Source organism: Aethalodelphis obliquidens, unplaced genomic scaffold (assembly GCF_003676395.1).
Source record: "Aethalodelphis obliquidens isolate GAN/ISIS:26980383/991018 unplaced genomic scaffold, ASM367639v1 scaffold15, whole genome shotgun sequence".
Classification (NCBI taxonomy): domain Eukaryota; kingdom Metazoa; phylum Chordata; class Mammalia; order Artiodactyla; family Delphinidae; genus Aethalodelphis; species Aethalodelphis obliquidens.
This window is the reverse complement of record NW_020837959.1, coordinates 3,254,902-3,274,237: the sequence shown is the minus strand read 5'-3', so window position 1 is coordinate 3,274,237 and position 19,336 is coordinate 3,254,902. Positions and strand designations below refer to the sequence as shown.

Genomic DNA, 19,336 nt, shown 5'->3' with positions numbered 1-19,336 from the left:
CTAACAGAATCAATATGCAGTCGATCCACACCAAGAAGCGACTTGTTATGTGGTTTGTTTTACTGAACCATCAAAGGAGCCTTTTTGTAATGTCACATATCAAAGAAATGAAGAGTTTGCAGAGCACTCAGTAAACCCAATGCCTTCTTTCTGTATTCATTTTATTTGTCACATGGACTGCTTGAACTATATTGTGGCATGGAAAAGAAACAGTGTGTTGGATAAAATAACAAAATGTAGACACTTTGCCTTTAATGTTAAGGGGGTAATTCTAAAACACATGATGGGGAATAGAAATTAGATAACCATTTCCAAAGGAAATATGTGTATTTCACTTGTAAGCTACAAACCGGAGGAGATCTATCATAGAAAGCTCTTCCCACAGCTGAGGTTTTGGGAAATCAGTATGCACCACTCGTGACTTCCATAATATGGGCAAGCAATGAAGGCAGTAAATTAATTTTATGGTTAAGAGTTAAATGGCCGTGTTTTCAACAGGAAAGGGACATGTCCTGTATAGATATATAGAAGCTTGGAAAATAACACAGACAAATCCTATAGTTTGTATTTTTTCCTTCATAGAATTGCACCGTATGTGTATCCTAAATGTATTTAAATGCAGAATGTTTTTCCAGTGACGACAATGACTATTAGCAATGAGGAAAAATCAATTTTAAGAAATATGAAAGGAACGAGAACGCAGAATTGTGACTATGTGTTTTTTGTTTGTTTGTTTTGTTGAAGTATACATGGTGACTATGTTTTTAAAAAGGAGAAGGGTCTTGTGATATCTCTGCAGGCTGAGGTCAGGGGAGCACTCCAGGTGGGGAAGGAGCAAAGACCCTGGACAGGAGCCGGCCTGGATCGCAAGATGGCCAGCGTGGCTGGAATGGAGTAACTCCATTCTGCAGTATGGCTAGATGTCTCCTTGAAGAGCAGTAGAAATTACCATTAGCTATAAGTGTTAATTCTAGAAAAAGGGAACTTTTAAGTTATAAACGACAGCAAGAGGCTAAATGTACTATCCCAGTTATGACTGTATTACCTTGTCTTTCTTCAAAACCGTTAACCAGGTTTGCCTTTTTTATAAGTGGAAAATATAAGACAAATAGCTCTGTTCCTGCTCCAGATACAGAGAACTGGAAGATTGATACCTGGGAACCTGGGCCCCAGAGTTTCTGACTTATTAAGTGTACTACTCTGTACATTAATGGGGCCTGACAACTTTGAAAGAAAAATTTAGGCTAAAGGAACAGAAAGTTTTCCATGGTGCTGAAATGTAATCTAGCCAACCTTGGTAAAGGAATGTATTTTATGACCTTAGTAGACCTCCAAGACCTGATTTTTCTCTGATTTCTATGATTACACTATTATTTGAAACTGTCATTTCTGACAGAGTCAGAAATAGGTTCTAAAACAGATGAACTATGATATTGGGAGAAGTGTCATAAAGTCAATGACATAAAAAGCCTAGATTTTGAAGCCCAAGTGGATTTAAATTAATTGTATACACTTGCAGGTGATTTTTAATATCTATTTTGGGAAAGGAGTCTTGATTAAAAAGATCTGCTCTTGTATGTTGCCTACTTTGGCAGAATCTTGTCTGTTTTCCTTTCTAATGCTTCCTGACATCTCTTTTCCTTTCTCTATTTTCTCTAGCGTTTGTACCCGCATGCTTTGCAATGACTGTGTCTTAAAGACACAGTCATTGACCCCCTAGGCACCACCCCTGGCAGACACAGTGCCCACCAAATCCATTTCTTTGGAAGCGCCTAGCTAGACTACGTTTCCCAGCATGCTTGTGATTGGGAGTGGTCATGTGACTGAGATACAGCCAATGGAGCAGGAGTACTGATGTGAGCTCCCTCCAGCCTTGGTCCATGCAAACCTCCCTTGGACTGTGAATGCTTTATGCCCTTTCCCATCCGAAAGCTGGATACACAATACTCCAAGACCCAGGAAGATGCAGAGTACAATTGTGACAACGTGGAGGTCATCCATCCACTGATCAGAAACACCCATTTTAGCCTTAACATGAACAAGGCTAAAATGGGTGGATTTTGTGTCAATCCACTGGTATTTGTGGTTTGCCTGTTACAGCATCTTGGGTAATGTAAACTGCTACCCATTCTCATTTATTTGGCCTAATGTTTCAGGGGTTGCTACTGAGCATTATTTATAGTCCTTAATTCACTAAGTTTAGCTTCCATTATTATTTAGCCATCCTTATTCTTTAAGGTGGTAAAAATCATGCCTGTTCATGTCTTCTGATGATAGGATTATTGGAATGTTGCTTGTCAGACATTTTAATACAAAATGATGATCACTGGTGCTCCCACCGAGTCATAAATATGTAAAAGCAAAGCTTGTAATTCTTAACAACTGGTCACACAGAAATCCCTCCGAATCAATAGAATTTATTTTACTCAGGGATAAAGTGAGACCCCTATAATAAACTGGGCATCCTGAAGAAATTGTCTAATACTCTTAGGACCTATTTGTGCATTTAATGATTAGAAGGAATTGCCTCTCTTATCTCTCATTCTCAAGCAGGTGGCTCTAACTGGTAACTAAACTTCGGAGGAGACTCAAGGTTGAGGACAGAGAAGATGTTTCCCCCATGCTAAACTATGCCCCTTTCTTAAATATAGTTGATTCTTAAAATCCATCTGGATTGGGCTAATAGTTTTATTAGCATTCAGTTTCACGAAGTGGTTTTCCTCATTCTTATTTAATTATATTTAATACCATAACACAGATTGTGATTGTTTCCGGAAATAAGTATTTTGAGGAATGAATAAGTTAACAGGTAAACTGTGCCCTACACAGCAATGCAAGTGAAGATACTGGCCATTTGGACAGTGAGGTTAAGTATCCTTGGACTTGGACCCTCCATCCTCTGGAGGCTGTGGAGTGCTTATCTGCCGTGGTCGTGACCCTTGCTTTCCTCACTTTCATACCTATATCTTGTCTCCTTTCTGACTTATTCACATCTGCATTACTAGTTCAAAGCTAACTCTCAAGTTGTATACCACATGGCACAGTGTTTTCTCTCTCTTGTTTTTCGGTCATTGTCGATGTAGACGTGAACAAAAGTGTGGACACCATTCCTTATCCCACTCGACCCAAGTTGCCTTTCTTCTTTGTGTGTCCGACTCATCCTTTTAGTCCAAAACAAATCCCATAGCCCAACAGAAATCTCTTGGCCGTACTGGCTTTGAAATGGGTCATGTCTCCTCTGTATCCCTACAACAGTCATTGCGTCTGTAATTTATTAATCAGTTAGTGCTGTGCTTCCTCATGAAGTTTTTGTGCTGACATCCTGTTTAAGCTTGTTTGTTCATCTGACTCTTTACGTTTTTATGTCCTGTTGCTCATACTCAGATGAAAGCCTCTTGAGGGAGCAGGTCATACCGCGCGATTCTCAGTCCCATGGACCCCATCAGGGCGCTTTCTGTCTCATAATCATTGAAAGCACATGTGTTCATTGATTAGCAGACAAGAAAAACTTCTTGGAAGTCAACGTGATTAAGAAGGTCGACTAAACTCAATGTACTTGGGTTTGAATCCAGACTCTACCACTGACTAGCCAAGTGAGTTTGGGCTTTAAAGATGAATTTCAGCATCTATGAAAAGAGGCTAATAATCCTTAACCTGCTTATTTCACATGGTTATGAGATTTTACTAGAATAACCTGTGACAATGCTTTAAGAATATGAAACAAGATCATGAAGGTGATGCTTGAAATGGGCTCTGGAAACCTTAGAGCTTTCTGTATCTGGGCATACAAACTGGGACTGTCACAGAGAAGATAAATAGAATTACAGAGCGTGTTCTGGGTACATCTGATTGAATTGACGTAGAGTCTATGTGAGGGTGAGTGATGATGAAGCTGGAATAATTAGTGTGGTCAGAAAATACAGGGTTTTCTGTAACATGCTAAGGTGTGTGGACTTGACTCTTTAGGCTAGAGCAAGGCAGCAGCATTGAAGATTTTTGAACAAGCAAATTTTATAAACAGACTTATTCTTTAGAGACAGAAAATCTAGTAGATTATTTGTCCTTAATAATACCTCCTGGTATTTGCAGTGAGCCTCCCATATAATCCCAAGAAAAATACTTTTAAAGGAATTGTAATACTCTTACTTTCTATGTTTCCGTTATAATAGATTTATATTTTTCCATGTATTCTCTGTATTTGAACCCATTAATGTAATATGTCATTACTATAAATGTACTCTAAATATATGCTATTAGTTTTTGCTACAATCTTCTAGTCACTAATACTTTTACTGCCATGTTTTTAAGTGAATTGAGGTAAGAGACCAGAACTCATACAAAATCCATATCCTGAAATGTCACAAATTAATTGTCGTGTGATGCACAATGAATTTCTATTTTATAACTTTCCATCGGTAGGAAGAAACATGCATCCACTCATCAGATTCGATTTTTATTCTTAGCTATGGACTTAAAATCAGCTCAAAATGCAAATAGCTGTCCATTTAAATTATATTAAATGTGCTCCAGTATAATATTACTTATTATAAAAATAAAGGACGGTGGTTAATTTTTTTTAAAGAAATCAACTTGCACAGATAAGGTGAAAAAATTAAAATCCTCTCTTCCTTCCCTCACTGCCTGTTGTCCAGATATACTCTTGTTTCCAATAGAACCTGTTCCTTTTAAGGGATATTTTCCCTTTTTTAACCCGTAGGCGAAAAAGGAGACAAAATAGCAAGAAAGAACTTAATTGGATTGCTGTCTAAATGACTATTTCTGAATTAAGAGGGATCAACTCTCTTCTGCCTAAACCAGAAATGCTGTTTTGCTCTCAGATCATTTTCTTGATTTTTTTTTCTAAAGATACACAACCCTTTAATCAGAGACTTTTTGAATCAAATTTCATTTTAAGCCATGTCATTGGGATCTATTTAGGTAAACTTCGGTTTTATAGACTGATTTTCAAATTTCATTTTTTAATGCTTTTCCTCCAACATGTTGTTAGCATGAGTGGAAATGGAATTTGCATTTGAAACACTGATATTCACTATTCAGTCAGCCAAGAGGCTGTCTTCTTTTAATTTCCATAAATGTCAGTAAATGCCTCTTTTCACCTTTGGGTGAATAGTCAATAGAAAAATCAATGCTGTGACAAATGAACAGCAACATGATTTTACATATGAATTATTTAACAAATACTATTTTTATCCTAGAAGGGAAAGACTTAAGGTAAAAATCAGCAGCAAATTATTAATTTACATTTATTAATATTATTCATAGAAATGCATAGCCACAGGAAGTGAAGAAAATTTGTATCTCATTTTTTAATTAGTTCATGTCATAGGACTCTGTTAATGACACAATAGAAAACCATTAAAAATTAGCAAGTAGATATATATGTAATAAACCTCATTAAGCCTTTACATAATGTTGTGCTTCCCTCTGGGTTGTGAGAGATTTTGTGGTTTTTAACCCCTGAAGGTAAGTGCACAGATTATAAAAGTCCCACTTAGGGATGTAGAACTTGTAAGAGGTCACTTGGTCAAATTCTATCTTCACGTCTAATTGCCGTCTCCTGGACGTTAGAAGACACAAAACAGTTCACAAACCTGGAGCTGGGGGGTGGTGAAGAGGATGGAGTCTAGATTCATGTCTTTTAAATACCAAATCAACAAGACTTTTCTCAATAACAGGGGAAAAAAACACACATTATTTTTAACCCCATCCTGAGTTGTTCAGGTCGTAATCACCGGTGTCTTAAGTAACACTATTTTCTAAGGATTAATTTCAATGAAGGAATCTTCTTGTTAAAAATCTGCTGAAAGGAAGGGATTTTGTTCCAGGACGAGGATCCTAGCCCATAGGGAATTGACTTCAGACTGTGATCATCTATGTGTCTGTTCACATGTTCTGGGAGCTTGACATGGGCTGATGAGAGGCACGCCTGTTTACTGAACATGGATGCCTTAGCTTCTCCCTTGCTCGATCCTTCCGTAAGGGCAGAAGGGAGAAAGTGGGCCTATATATGCAAGCCAGGCCACGTTTTAGGGGGTCTAAACTGACAGGAGGGTGTCAATTTAAAATGCTGACCACCCCTTAAGTGCAGCCTACCTGCAGTGCCTCAGGTGTTGCTTTCCAGTGGTGTTGGAAGAGTCACATTATCCCAGCTCCCAGTAAATACTTAATCCAAGTGGACCCTAAGCTCTGAAGTTTCCAGATCTCTTCCGGGTGTCAAATTTTCAAATAAAAACCACAGAATAATTTCCAAGTGTATTATTAGATCCTCCACCAAACAATTTGTTTTCAAAGACATTTAAGCTGACAGAGAGTGTGCGCCCTTTTCTAGAAGCCTGAGTTTTGCACCTGTTACAGAATAGTACCATTTTCCCCATGACACCCAAAAATAATAATTCTGGGCATAAGATGTCTTAGTCCGTTCTGGCTGCTGTAACAAAATGCCACAGACTGGGTGACTTATAAACAACAGAATTCTATTTCTCACAGTTCTGGAGGCTGGAAGTCTGAGATGAGGGTGCCAGAGTGGTTGGGTGAAGTCTGTTTCTCAGGTCACAGACTTCTGGCTGTGTCCTTACAGGGCAGAAGGGGTGAGGGAGCTCTGTGAGGTCTCTTTTATAAGAGCACTAATCCCATTCATGAGGGCTCCACCCTCATGACCCAATCACCTCCCAAAAGCCTTATTCCAAATACCATCACTTTGGGTGTAGGACCCCAACATGTGAATCTGGGGGACACACATTCAGACAGTAGAATAGGATAAGCCTGTTTGATGGCTCGAGGCATTGCATCGTCTGGCCACCCTGAAGTCTAGGGTGACTGTCCCACGCTCTTCAATGACCCCTCTCACCAACCATTCAAACCCATGTAGGCAGGTCTGAATTCAGAGTAACTAATTGAGTCCGGGGCGCCTCACACCCTGTGTGATTTCAGAGCAGCAGAGCATTTTGAGTACACTCCCAGGGCTTTACAGTGTTTGAAAGGGTCTTATCTGAATCCGTGAGATGTGAATTACATCTCAAGTCTGAGAATTCATCCACAGTCCGTCTGGCATTGCTCAAAGGCTCTCTCTTCCTTTCCCTTCCCAGGAACTGATGGGGGTGTGGTGCTCAATTGCCCCCCAAGTTTACAAAAAAGTGAAACCACGAGTCTGATACACTGTGATGACATTTGTCCCTTTTCTCAAACATGCATCTTGGCATTCATACACTGACTCCATCCAGACCCTCTACGTAAGTGCATTGAATGCACTGTGCCGGGCAGAGATTAATTTACTAATTTACCAATTTTAGACTCTAAAGGACACCCATAGTCTTGTCAAACAGGGACTAATTTTACTCATGGGGAATTCTACCTACTTAGATCAGCATTTTTCCCCCACTTGCATATTATAATATATACGACCCTTTTTAAATAATAAAAATTCATCCTTGACTCTTAACATTTCTTAAATTATTTCACTATAATGTTAATTAAGTGTATACACATATCATTACTGTAAAATCTCTTTATCCTTTTAGCTTTTACTACAGCTATAAAGTCAAAGCCAATTTACAAATTGAGTGAAACAAAAACCTACAAAAGCAAGAAAACATTAAAATTCACAACATTTATGTTAGGTATGATTTTCTTTAGATGAAATTACTGTTGCAAATATGAATCTGGTGCTGACTCAAATGCATGAACTTTGGTACGGATCTGCCATCTTGTACCTTTGATTAATCCCAGTCTATCGCTTCTATTTGAACTGCTAGGCAGCCTACCCTACGATGTCAAATCACTTAGCTTTTTATTGGAGGAAGGTGCCTTATTTGAATATCAAATCCATCTACCTTTTTCTCATTTACCTGAAACAATATAGACAATATTACCTGTGTCAAACTGCTTGTAAATAACATACGAAGTCAGAAAATTAAATCTCACTGAGCGCTAGCTTAAAAAGTAGGTAGTCAAGTGATCCAAAGCACATACAAATAAAAAAGCAAAAAATTTTAGGCTGTCCCAAGAACTTGAGGACCCCTGAAAATACATATACAAATCCCAGTTTCCAAAACATTTAACTGTTATTTAAACTACTCACTACTGCCCTTTATATCTTACTCTGAAATTCAAAAAACGTCTAGATCTTCTTCTTGCATAACTTTCTTTAGTTGTAAATCATATATAAATCCTAGTTATGTTATAAGTCTAGTGTGTTGCTCAGTATTTTGAAATCTTCTCGTTACTAAGGAAGGAAAAGACTACTGTATATTTTTATAGGGCCACAAATTGTGAGAAGTACTTTCCTTTAACATTATCTGATTGAGTCATCAGGATAATCATAGTTCAGAATGTTTAGGGATTTTCTCAAGTCAAAGAGCTAACCATGACGCAATCATAATCGCCCGCGTTTATAGAGCACTCGTTACATTTTTAGGGCGCTCTTAAGTAGCCCAGATCCGTCCTTTTGAGGTAGATGATCACCGTGCACCCACTTTACAGGTGAGGAGGCTGATGGGCTTGCTCAAGGTTACACAACCATTAGGTGCCAGATTCAGGATCCCAGCCCGGGCACCCTGGCTAGAGAGTCCTGGTTTGTCAACCATCCCACCCCTGTTCACACCAGAATCAAAGTCCCCGTGGGTGTGTGATTCCCTGTTAGAGAATGAAGTTCAGTGTCATTCCTGGTGCTTGTCTACATCAAGCCCCGTGGAAGTGCCTTCTTTCCCCCTTTCTACCCGGGGCTCATTTCATTTTTCAAAATTCACATCAAAGCTACCACCTCTGTGAAGTCTCTCCAGACCTTCCTCCATACAGCCCCCTTCCCCAGGTAAACAGTGAAAAATAATTTTTCAAAAAACCTCCCGCTCGTGGACCTACCCCATCTCCATGCCCCGTGCAGCATGTCAAGGCACTGACGTCATTGGCATGTCTAAAAATCCCTTTAAAAGCAGGGTTCAGTCATTTTCATGGCACACAGAGGTAGCGCCACGTAGAACCCAGGGGTTCCTAGGTGTGGAACACTTCTTACTTTCCCAACTACAGCTCTTGCCGTCTGGTTCTGAAAGAGACTGTTTTCATGTACAAACACTGGTCTATACAACATGCCAGAAAAGAAAATAAGTAAGGAAGTAACTATCCGAAGTGGTGGCATGGGCTGTAGGTACACATCTTTTAAAGCAATGGGGAACACGACTTAAGTTAAAAGACACCAATAAGACATCCTTTAATCTCCGAATAAATCAGGATCAATGAGACCTGGGTGAAGCCAGCTGACTCCAGACCCACACTGCCAGCGGCATCCTTAAGCCCCAGAGTCACTTCTCTTTATGAAAAGAAATGGTTCCCTTTCGATACCAAAGCTATTTTGTGTTACAAAATCATTATTGCCATTTTAATGATAATATTTAACTTGTTGTGAAATAACCAATAATGGTAAGGGAAGCTGTAATGGTTTTTGTTACTACAAATAGGACATGAAATTTAAAGAATGACAAAACACTGATTTAGATGTTTTTACCGTGCTAGAGAATATCGCAGATACTTTTTTATTCCTCACCTGTTACTTGACCACAACTTAAAAAACATTCATAGTTGTATTTGGTCGCTCTTCTAAAATAGTAAAACTCTTTCACTGCCTGTGACAAATATGACTCTTGTGCCTCATAACCTGATACATTTAATAAACCTAAATAAAGCAGATTAAACATCATTAGTCAGGGCATCCTGTCTTCATCTTCTGATCTGTTTATTGTCTCACAGATCAGTTTTTTAAACGACCCTTTGAACTTCATTGTGTTGAAAGTAGTGACCTATCAAATATCCTTACACAGAATTTTAACCTTCATTTAAGGCATAACCTGTGAAGATTCTTTGTGTTTTTTTAAAATGGAGATCAATAATGTTAATATTTTAGCATCTCATTTCTGCCATTCCAGCAACTATCTTTCTATACCTATTAGAGTTTACTCAATACCTATTAATCTCTGTAATACAAAGTTTCATGGGATCTCTCAAAAGGAGAGTGTATTCTGAGCATTAGTTTGATTATTGCAAACATCAGTCAAATTTTTGCTTATCAAGGAAGCTTGGAGAGCTCTTGGTGGTGGATTCAACGATGGTGTTCTCTACCCACTACATTATTCAGGACATCAATACCCTCATTAAGAAAGTGCTTTCTAATGCTTTGTGTGTATAAGTTTCACCTTTTATAATGTGCTTGGGAATTCAGATATTTTTAGTAAACGTCGAGAAGCTTTGAAAGGATAGAGAGCATTTTTTTTTTTTTCAGCGAAGCCGTGACTCAGGGGATTTGGGACATTTTATGTCAAAATCGCTCCCCACAAGCCTAATTCAGATCAGCAGCTGCTGAAAGTCACTCTCAGCAGATCGGGCTGCTTCTGTGGAGTGACTCAATCTCTAAATCTTTCCTGTTAACGAAGGTCTTAGCAGAGGGTCACACCTAGTGTATAGTTTTGGTCATTATGAAAAGCTGCTGAAAAGAGTTTAGGGTTGAGGATAACTATAGCATAGGTGTATTTTGTGCTTGATAAGAGGACAGAGCGTGTGGTCACGACAGCATGAGAATAAATACAGCACATGCCAGCCGGCTGCAGACGAGCAGCATCAACTGCAGGGTGGAGACTTGGATTCCGTTTTTACGCTTCACTGTTTTGTTCGGAATTGACCTCCATTTATAGATACAGATGTAGATACTTGCATCTTTCTTTTAGATGAATTGAAATGTATTATTTCATAATAATTTGTTAATGACACATTCTATCATTATTCTTTTTGTACGTGCCTAGAGAATAAAGCATGAAGCCTTGATTTCTTTCGTCTTAAATTGTATTACTTCTGTCATTTTCCTAATACTGCTAGAACCTCAGAACCTCTGAACTCCATGTAACCCCACCTGACTTTTGCAGTTAGGGTTGGCGCGTTGTTCTGCATATGACTTAAAGTCTATAAGACATTTTCCAAACGCATAACTTGTATTTACCCATGGATTTAATTCCAGTGTCCTTAATCCTCTCTTAAATTTCCTTTTTTTTTTTTTTCATCTAGGATCATTTTCTTCACCTTAAAAAAAATAGTCAAGACCTGTGATAGCAAACTTCCTTGTTCTTGTTTGTCCAATAACATTTTGTTTCACTTTCATTTTTAAGGGATTTTTTTTTTTTGAGTCTAGAATCCTACAGGTTGAATTACTTCCTTTCAGTACTTTAACTTGTGATTCATTGTTTGCTGGCTTCCAGTATTTCTGTTTAGGAGTCAGCTTCCATTCTCATTGTTGCTCCTTTGAAGGTATTGCGTTTTTTCTTGTAGATTTTGAAAACATTTTTTTTTGTCATTGACCTTTGGCCTTTTTAATATGATCTGCCTTCTTTTCTTATTGTTGGTGGTGGAGTGTATTTATCGTGCCTTTTCCAAACTTCTTAATACGTATGTAGGTGCCATTCCCAAGTTTTGGAAACTTATCTCTGAATATTGCTTTGCCATTTTCTTTATATCTCTTCTATCAGTACTTCTGCTACTCCTTTTACTGTTTATGTCTACTCTTCTATTTTTTTATTTGTCCATCTTTTTCTCCATTCTTTTAAACATTTAACCACAGGATTTTTAAAGTCTTTATCTGCTAACGCTAAACCTGGATCATCTGTGAATCTGTTTTATCTTTTGATTTGGGGTAGATTTCCTCGTCTCTTCCCATGTATGGTAATTTCTAATTGCACGCTAAGCATTGTGTGTCAACCAACACTACTGATGATGTTTTCTACCTGAGGCGATTCAACACAGCATCCACTGGTGGAGAAAACAGAGGAACTAAGAGATGTTAGTGAAAGAAACACACAGATTTCACGCAAATCCCAATGAGAAAAAGAAGTAAAGAGGAAGATGATATAGGGACGCTGGTCTTTGGCATATATCAGGTCCTGGACACCGGCTGTTGGGCAAATGACAGGCACTGTGGGGTAATAGGAAGACGGACTCTGGAACCAGCCCGCCTGGTTCCACCATTTTCCGTGTGACTTTGGGCAAATGATTTAATCTCTCTGTGCCTCAGTTTCCTCACCTGCCAGATGCTAGCACCACTTTGTAGAGCTCTTGGGAGCATTGCATGAGTTAATATTTGTAAGGGGCTTAGAAAAGTGCTGACGCAACTTTAGCATTCTGAAGTGTCTACTAAATAACTAATTTTATGCACACCCTCCACCCGGCTCTCCTGGCTCACTTCCCTGACAGTAGAGGCAATCCGGCTTCCACAAGAGTCTCCCAGCAGGAGGATTCTGACTTCCAGGTCATTCCAGTGCAGTCCTGGAGACTAGGGAGCAACCCCCTTGTAAGGGGGGGTATACTGCTTTGGCCACTCACTTTCTCTCAGTGCCTGGAGGTTGCTTTGGGGATTGGACGGTCACAGGCCTGTTTTGCACACTGTTTGTCTAGGCTTCAATTGGGAGAAACTCCTTTTGCTAATAACCAGCCCAGAAATCCAGTTATGCACTTCAGGTATGGGTTTGACCCCCCGGCTTCTGTGTTTTAACATCGTTTCTTGACAGTCAGCCCATTTCTGTGATTCTAGGCTTTAAAATCTTCTTCCTCAGGTAAACAAGAGGCTTGGGTGTCCAGGTGAAGGTGTTGGCTTTCGAATTGTATGGAACATGGATGGCCTTGCTGTTTTCAAGTGACTCTCCTCACATAAGCCAACCACCGTGCCCTGCTTTGTTTTATTCCCATTTATCTTGATGGAAAGGATGGAAGTTATGTGGGAACAAAGTAGTAGGTGCCTTGAGGCCGTCTCGTTCCCTCTGAATTCTCCCCAGTAGTCCCGTTCTGATGTCCAGGATCTCATTTTGTGACACCAGCACACTCACTACGGAATTGACGGCCAGTTTGGCTTCTGCAGCGCGCAGCTGCTCCAGATGACCGTCTGCTGGCAGAGCGCAGAGCCCACAGCCTGCAGCCTGCCACATGCCCTAGCTGTCCCTGGGGGCAAGCTCTGCCTCCCTTCAGGGACCCCAAGGAAGCCAGACCGAGCAGCCAATACACTTGCACGCGGTGATGCCCTCCTGCAAAGACCCCTGACGTTCCCACGTCTGTGGACTCCTGGGGCTAGTGCGTGATGGTCAGAGTTGGGGTCACGTGACCTTAAAAGGTGTTGACTAGTAACTGTGCGTAGACAGAGGGGTGGATCCTGGAGTGGGATGCAGCTGAAGAAATCCAGAAACATCTATTATAGACAGAATTACAATCGTCATATATTCAATGAAGAAAAAGTCCAAGATGTCGTAAGAATGTATATAACAAGAGAGGGCAAAGGGCAAACGGACATGTGAGTCTTTCCTGTACCACTGGAGGTACATCGCCTGTTCCCCAGGTACTTACCCTAACTGATTTCCAAGTTCCATTCATCGTCCTAATTCGGCAGTTCACAGCCGACCTGCATTGGATGCCGTTTCCCAGGGCAGCAGAGCCAGGAGGTTCTAGAGTGGATGTCCAAGCTCTCTTCCCACCCCGTCAGAGCCTTGGCGTCCAGGTGTTGCTCTTATACTTCTCATTCATTCACAGTATTTGGTGCTACTCTTTTTACCCCCTGCTTCCGTCCCCCAGGTAATCCATCAGCTGAGACTGTCCGAGAATGAGAGCGTGGCCCTTCGGGAGCTCCTGGACTGGAGGCGGAAACTCTGCGAGGAGAGAGGAGACTGGCCACAGATCCTGCGCCACGCGGAGCCCAGGGCACCTCCGCCACCTCCGTGCAAGAAGCCCACGCTCCTGAAGAAGCCCGAGGGGGCCTCCTGCGGCAGGCCGCCCCCCAAGTTCTGGGACACTACCCTGTGATGGGCCCCGACTGCAGACTCACTGCCTGGAGATGCCAGGTTCACAGACAGAGGCTGCCCCTGGTACATGCTAGGGGCTCTGTCCGCATCTACACGAAAAGCACAGGACAGCCCAGTTAAATACTCGAGATTCCCTGAGTGTGCGAGTGTGCGTGTCTCTGTGTGCGTGTCTGTGTTTTCTCATCCGTTCTGCGGGGATGCACTCTGATCTTCAGGCTCTGTGGTCCTAGGGCCGTGCTACCCCGAGGTAGCGAGAGAAAGGCCGGACAAAGTGTGGCTGAGCAGGGAGAGGATGATGGCGGAGGGGGACCCCTACACCGCAGAGTTGTTTTTATAGGGTCCGACCACTTGCATCTTGCCCTCCAGTCATTTTACTCTCGTACACTCTCCAGGACCTAGGTTTTATTTCTTTGTAGGTGTTTGCGTTTTATTGGAATTACAATCCTGTTAATGATTTACATGTTTGTTATTGTATTTTATAATTGTATGCAATGGGTGGTGCTCCCTTTCTTCAAAATACAGACTTTAAAAAATCATTTCTAGAGCTTTTCTTTTCCTACATACCTGTTTTTTTTAATGTAGAGTACCGAAAAATCCCGAGGCTGTGTTGCTGTTTTAGCTTCACCGTTCCGACCTCTGCAAACGTACGGCTGGAGTCCGATGTCTTGTGTTTCATTCACTGATCAGGAGACGGTTCCTTCCTGTGCCCTGTGTTTCCAGGCACACGGACTGTGAGCTCTTTATTGAAATCTCATCCCCTGACTTCAGTAGAGGTTACAGGAAACGATGCAGCACCCCCTTAAATGCATACGGCTTCAGAGTCATAGCTGGGGGTGTGCAGGGGGCGTATCCATTCAAAGGTCTACGCAGTACCAATAAGCATGCTGAGATTTGCTGGTCCGAGCCGTGATGCTGCCCCACAAGACACTTGTCCTCTCTGAGCTCCACTGCATGTCTCACCCACTTTATGTCCTCAACCCTCCTGTGATGCACCCGCCTTGCTTATCTATGTGCTTCTGTTGGCCTCAGACCACGGTGTCTTGCTCCTTGGAACTTTGTTTTCATACCAGCCTTGGCAAAGTTACTGTGCCAATAAAAGGGTACAACTCTGTTCTTCTGTGGTGTTATTTATGTGCCACTGTTGTTTTCCACAAACACTTCCGTTTCTGGATCAGATCAGTAGGGGCGAGGAGACCTCTGTTCGTGTGTTCTTCTCACAGCATCTTGCAAACTTTAGGATCTACGGTTTGTTTTGGAAGAAAGATTTTTATGGTTATTCCTACATAACTACCAGGTGGGCCTACGTCAGTTGTAGGAAAAATATGTCAATTATTTAGGAATACTAATAGGCCAGTAAATCAGGAGAGGACTTCCGTTGAGAAGACGGCGTGTGACGCTCACAGATCCCACACCGAGCCAGGGAGGGCCACACGGAGAAGCACCTGGGTGCGTCCAGAGGCAGAGGAAGCAGGGGAGCTGGTGGGCTGGAGCTTTCCCTGGGGTTTCCTGGGCAGGAACGGGAGAGGCGGGTGTGCATGTGTGGACTGACAGGCTTGGATGGTTTCAGCCCCTCTCGGGCACAGAGGCTGCCCCTGGTCCTCTGGTTGCTGGCCCCTGGCAGGGGGATGGTGGCCTGGAGTGGGAGAGGTGGACGAAGGCAGTGGATGGGCTGTGGGCTCTGGAAGGGTCGGGGTTGTCTTCTATCTCTGGGACTTGGCCAGCCCTGGGCGGGGTAGTTCCTTCAGCCTCAGCCAGGGACAGATGTGGAAGCGTCAGAATGCAGAAAATTAAAAGACGTAGTTGACACGTGGTTAAGTGGCGACAGGACTGATGTCACCCAACAAGTTCAGGGGGGGCCGCGTGGACAGCCACCCGGCCTTGCTCCCTGCTCCTTCTTCGCACTCTCGCCGACATCCAACCTCCTAACCCCAGTCCCTAAGTAACCGTGACACCAATTCCCTTGAGACGCCTGCTTCCGTGACCTTCACACTGACCTTGGCTGCGTTAGAAGTGGGAACTGGATTTCTCCTGCTAACACACACGGTGCTTTTATTTAGACCAGAATGAAAAGTGAACCGTCCAGGCATTCGACTTGTGAGAACTGGTTCCGGATGTGCATTGAGCACTTGCTGTGACTGTTTTAGTCGCTTTGCACGTAGTATTCCAACCCTGACACTGACATATGCCTTCCTGATAATTCTCATCTCCTGCGTACCGACCCTGACATTGAAGCTCAGCGCTTTAAGGAGGCTGTCAGAATATAAACCCTCATCTTTATGGCTCCAAAGCTCATGCCATTTCAACTTGATAGACAGAAATTTTATACTTATTGTATGGAAGTCTAGCTTGAAAAACTTCATTCAATGGTCTTTTGGGGGGTACACCGCTGTGGGAAACTCTGATGGACGCCTATTGCAGGGAAGGTGTACATGAAGCAAGCCACCCAGGCACATATAGATCCACATGACACACCCCCTGTTCTGTTAATCTGGTCACAGTGTGGGGCCTGTGTAGTTATAACCTGACCCTGACCATCACCTGCTCAAGCATCAGGCAAGAGTAAATATTTAGTCTAGTTTAGTCTAGTAATCCCTTCGTCTCATCTAAGGTTGTTCATCTTCCAGAGCTAAAGGCCAAACCCCCTGAAGATTTTCTGACACACAGTCTCCCGACTCAGTAAGTACAGCCTCTTGCGCATGGCTTTCTGCTCCCCACAGTGGAGAGATTTCGGTGTGTGTTCATCAGTAGCTTACAAGCAGCTGATTGTACCTGTCCCACTTATATGATGGAAAAATCAGCTCAGACTCAAAGCATTTCATAGCCAGGAGAGTATTCACAACGTTAATAGTCAAAATAATATGAGATAAAGTCCAAGTCTGTGGGGATATTAAAGGTACTCTCAGAGTGGTTCTCTAACAATTACAACATTGTCAGGATAATGAACAGGGGTGCCATTCTGGGTAATAAAGCACGGAATGTTATTCCACATAAGCAAGATTTCAACAATTGTGTATGTTTGCAATATATTTAAAGATGGTATTTTAATTGCTATCAGACCGTAAGGTACGAATTATGATATATTATCAGGCCTGAGACCTTATGTTTAGCGATATAATTGGTGTGAATTATTACCCTATGTTAAGACACTGCCCAGTCTTATTGCTTTAAAAAAATGCTTTATGAGAGGGCTGTAAAAACTACTATCAAAATGTTCATAGTGGGGCTTCCCTGGTGGCACAGTGGTTGAGAATCTGCCTGCCAATGCAGTGGACACGGGTTCGAACCCTGGTCTGGGAAGATCCCACATGCCGCGGAGCAACTAAGCCCGCGTGCCACAGCTGCTGAGTCTGCGCGTCTGGAGCCTGTGCTCCGGAACAAGAGAGGCCGCGACAGTGAGAGGCCCACGCACCGCGATGAGGAGTGGCCACCGCTCGTCGCAACTAGAGAAAGCCCTCGCACAGAAACGAAGACCCAACGCAGCCAAAAATAAATAAATAAATTTATTTAAAAAAAATGTTCATAGTGGGTTAAAATGATTTAAAATTCATTTTCCACAGTGGAAAAGTATATCATTAGTATTCTTAAATAGTGGCATATAATTTAGTAGAATTATGCTACCCAATGAAAGCAACAGCCAATTAAAATCTTAGATTTGTAAATGAACCTCACACAGAAACATTACACAACTTGGACAAAAAGTATATTCTGAATTCCATAGTCTAGAAGGTTGGATAAATATCTGGGAAAATTCTATTCCTGTCCATTTTCAGCCAGACATCAAACTCAACTCCTATCACAGTAAAGGACATGGAAGTTATTACATAATAGCATTCTACAATGGGACACATTTTACCCCCTGGCTATTACTCTGCACTGCTAATTTTGTCCCAACTTTTAAATGTATGTCTTTAGTTAGAAGTTAAAAAGTTTTATTTTTATTTTGATTCTCATTGGGAAATGCTCAACAAAAAAACATTCAAAGCTGGAAAAACAAACAAACACGGTGTTCCAAGTAAAAGTTCAATGTAATTTCATTACGTTTTTCAAATTGCTTATAGCTTCACATAAAAATCCAGGTAATGGAGATGAAAGCCATAATATTTCTATTTATTGTGCAATGGTACATACTCCACAACGTTCATGGTTTCCCAAAACAGTAGCACTGCTTTCAAAAAACTGAAAAATATATTCTTTATCCCCGTTGTACTTCCTTTACATCTTATTCCTAAGCAATGACTTTATCAAACAAATTCTACAATGTTCTACTCATATGAGTTACAAAGTTACCCACCTAGCAAAGGGTTGTAGCATGCTGAGTTACAGCCTGGAAGAATTACCTTTGTAGTTTTTCTCTTTACCTAAGTACCCTGGACCCCCGGGATGTTCCATTATTGTGGTTTCAGTAAGTTTCTCTAAAATCCAGGATGCTTTGTAAAACTTTAAAGATGACTTTTTCAAAGGGTAAGTCTTATTGGATTGCCTATAATACATCTCTATCACTGTTCTAATTTCTCAGATCACTTTTCAGATTTTTAAAAAAAATCTATACCTAAAATATCATTTTTGTATGATCTGACAACACAATATAACCTGAATTTTATGTCGTTTACCAGATCATTACAATGGCAGAAGAAAATCTTGATGCCTTCTCATAAGAAAATATCAAAGGTGAATAAATCTATGCATTTATTTCAATTTTTGTTTTATAATAGGAATGCATCAGATGTGTCTTCTCTTTCCTTTGAATTAGTCATCGACAGACATCCTGGCATATCTGCTAGCTTGCCTTTTCCTACAGCCCCAGGGAGCGTGCGTTGCTTCAAAAGAAGGCTCCAGAGCTGGCCCAGATGACATTTTCCTGATGTCACCCCTTAGTTTCTAAAGTCTAAAGAAAATGAAAGAGAATGAAACTATTGATAAATTCCAAAGGGGGAAGTTCAAATCTCTAAAGAAAAATGGAATAAAACCAAATTCAATTGGAGGTTTTGATCTTTTAAGGTTTCTGCAAACAAAGAGGCTGGAGGTCCCTGATCTAAAACAATGGGTTGAAAGTGTATAAATTCTGTCACATTGTGAAGAGTGGTTTTCTTACTGAACCTGTCTTGAGGGCTCTATTAAGCTGAATTGCATCAAACCAGGTCTTATACAATAATCAGAACGGGTTCACCCAGCAAATTCCCTGTTGTGGTACACCCACATTATTGTTGAATAAAATAATCAATCTTAATACTGCAAAATATTAAGCATTTTGGATACTTTTTTATATAAATAGGCTGTACATACATGTGTGTTGTAGGGGAAAGCATTCTTCAGAAAATTCTGCATTTAGAGAACTGTTGTCATTCCCTTGGGCTCTGAAGCTGTTATAAGGGGATAACATTCCATATTTTAAAAAGCAAGAACAGTTGCCTAGCAGAAGAGACGAGAAGCCACAGGAAATCCACATAGTCATGACCTCAACTCCTGAAGGCTGTCAAGGGCAGGGAAATAGGGAATTCAAG

The 19,336-nt window shown here is 41.3% G+C and overlaps 1 protein-coding gene across 1 annotated transcript in view; it reads left to right on the top strand.

The window, feature by feature from the left end:
* The window catches only part of MYO16 (myosin XVI), a 401,447-nt gene extending 386,514 nt beyond the window's left edge, over positions 1-14,933 (top strand). Inside the window, exon 34 of the mRNA XM_027115848.1 lies at positions 13,609-14,933. Coding sequence (XP_026971649.1) covers positions 13,609-13,836 — 228 coding nt within the window. The 3' untranslated portion in view covers positions 13,837-14,933. The remainder of the gene's footprint in view (positions 1-13,608) is intronic.
* The last annotated feature ends 4,403 nt before the right edge of the window (positions 14,934-19,336 follow it).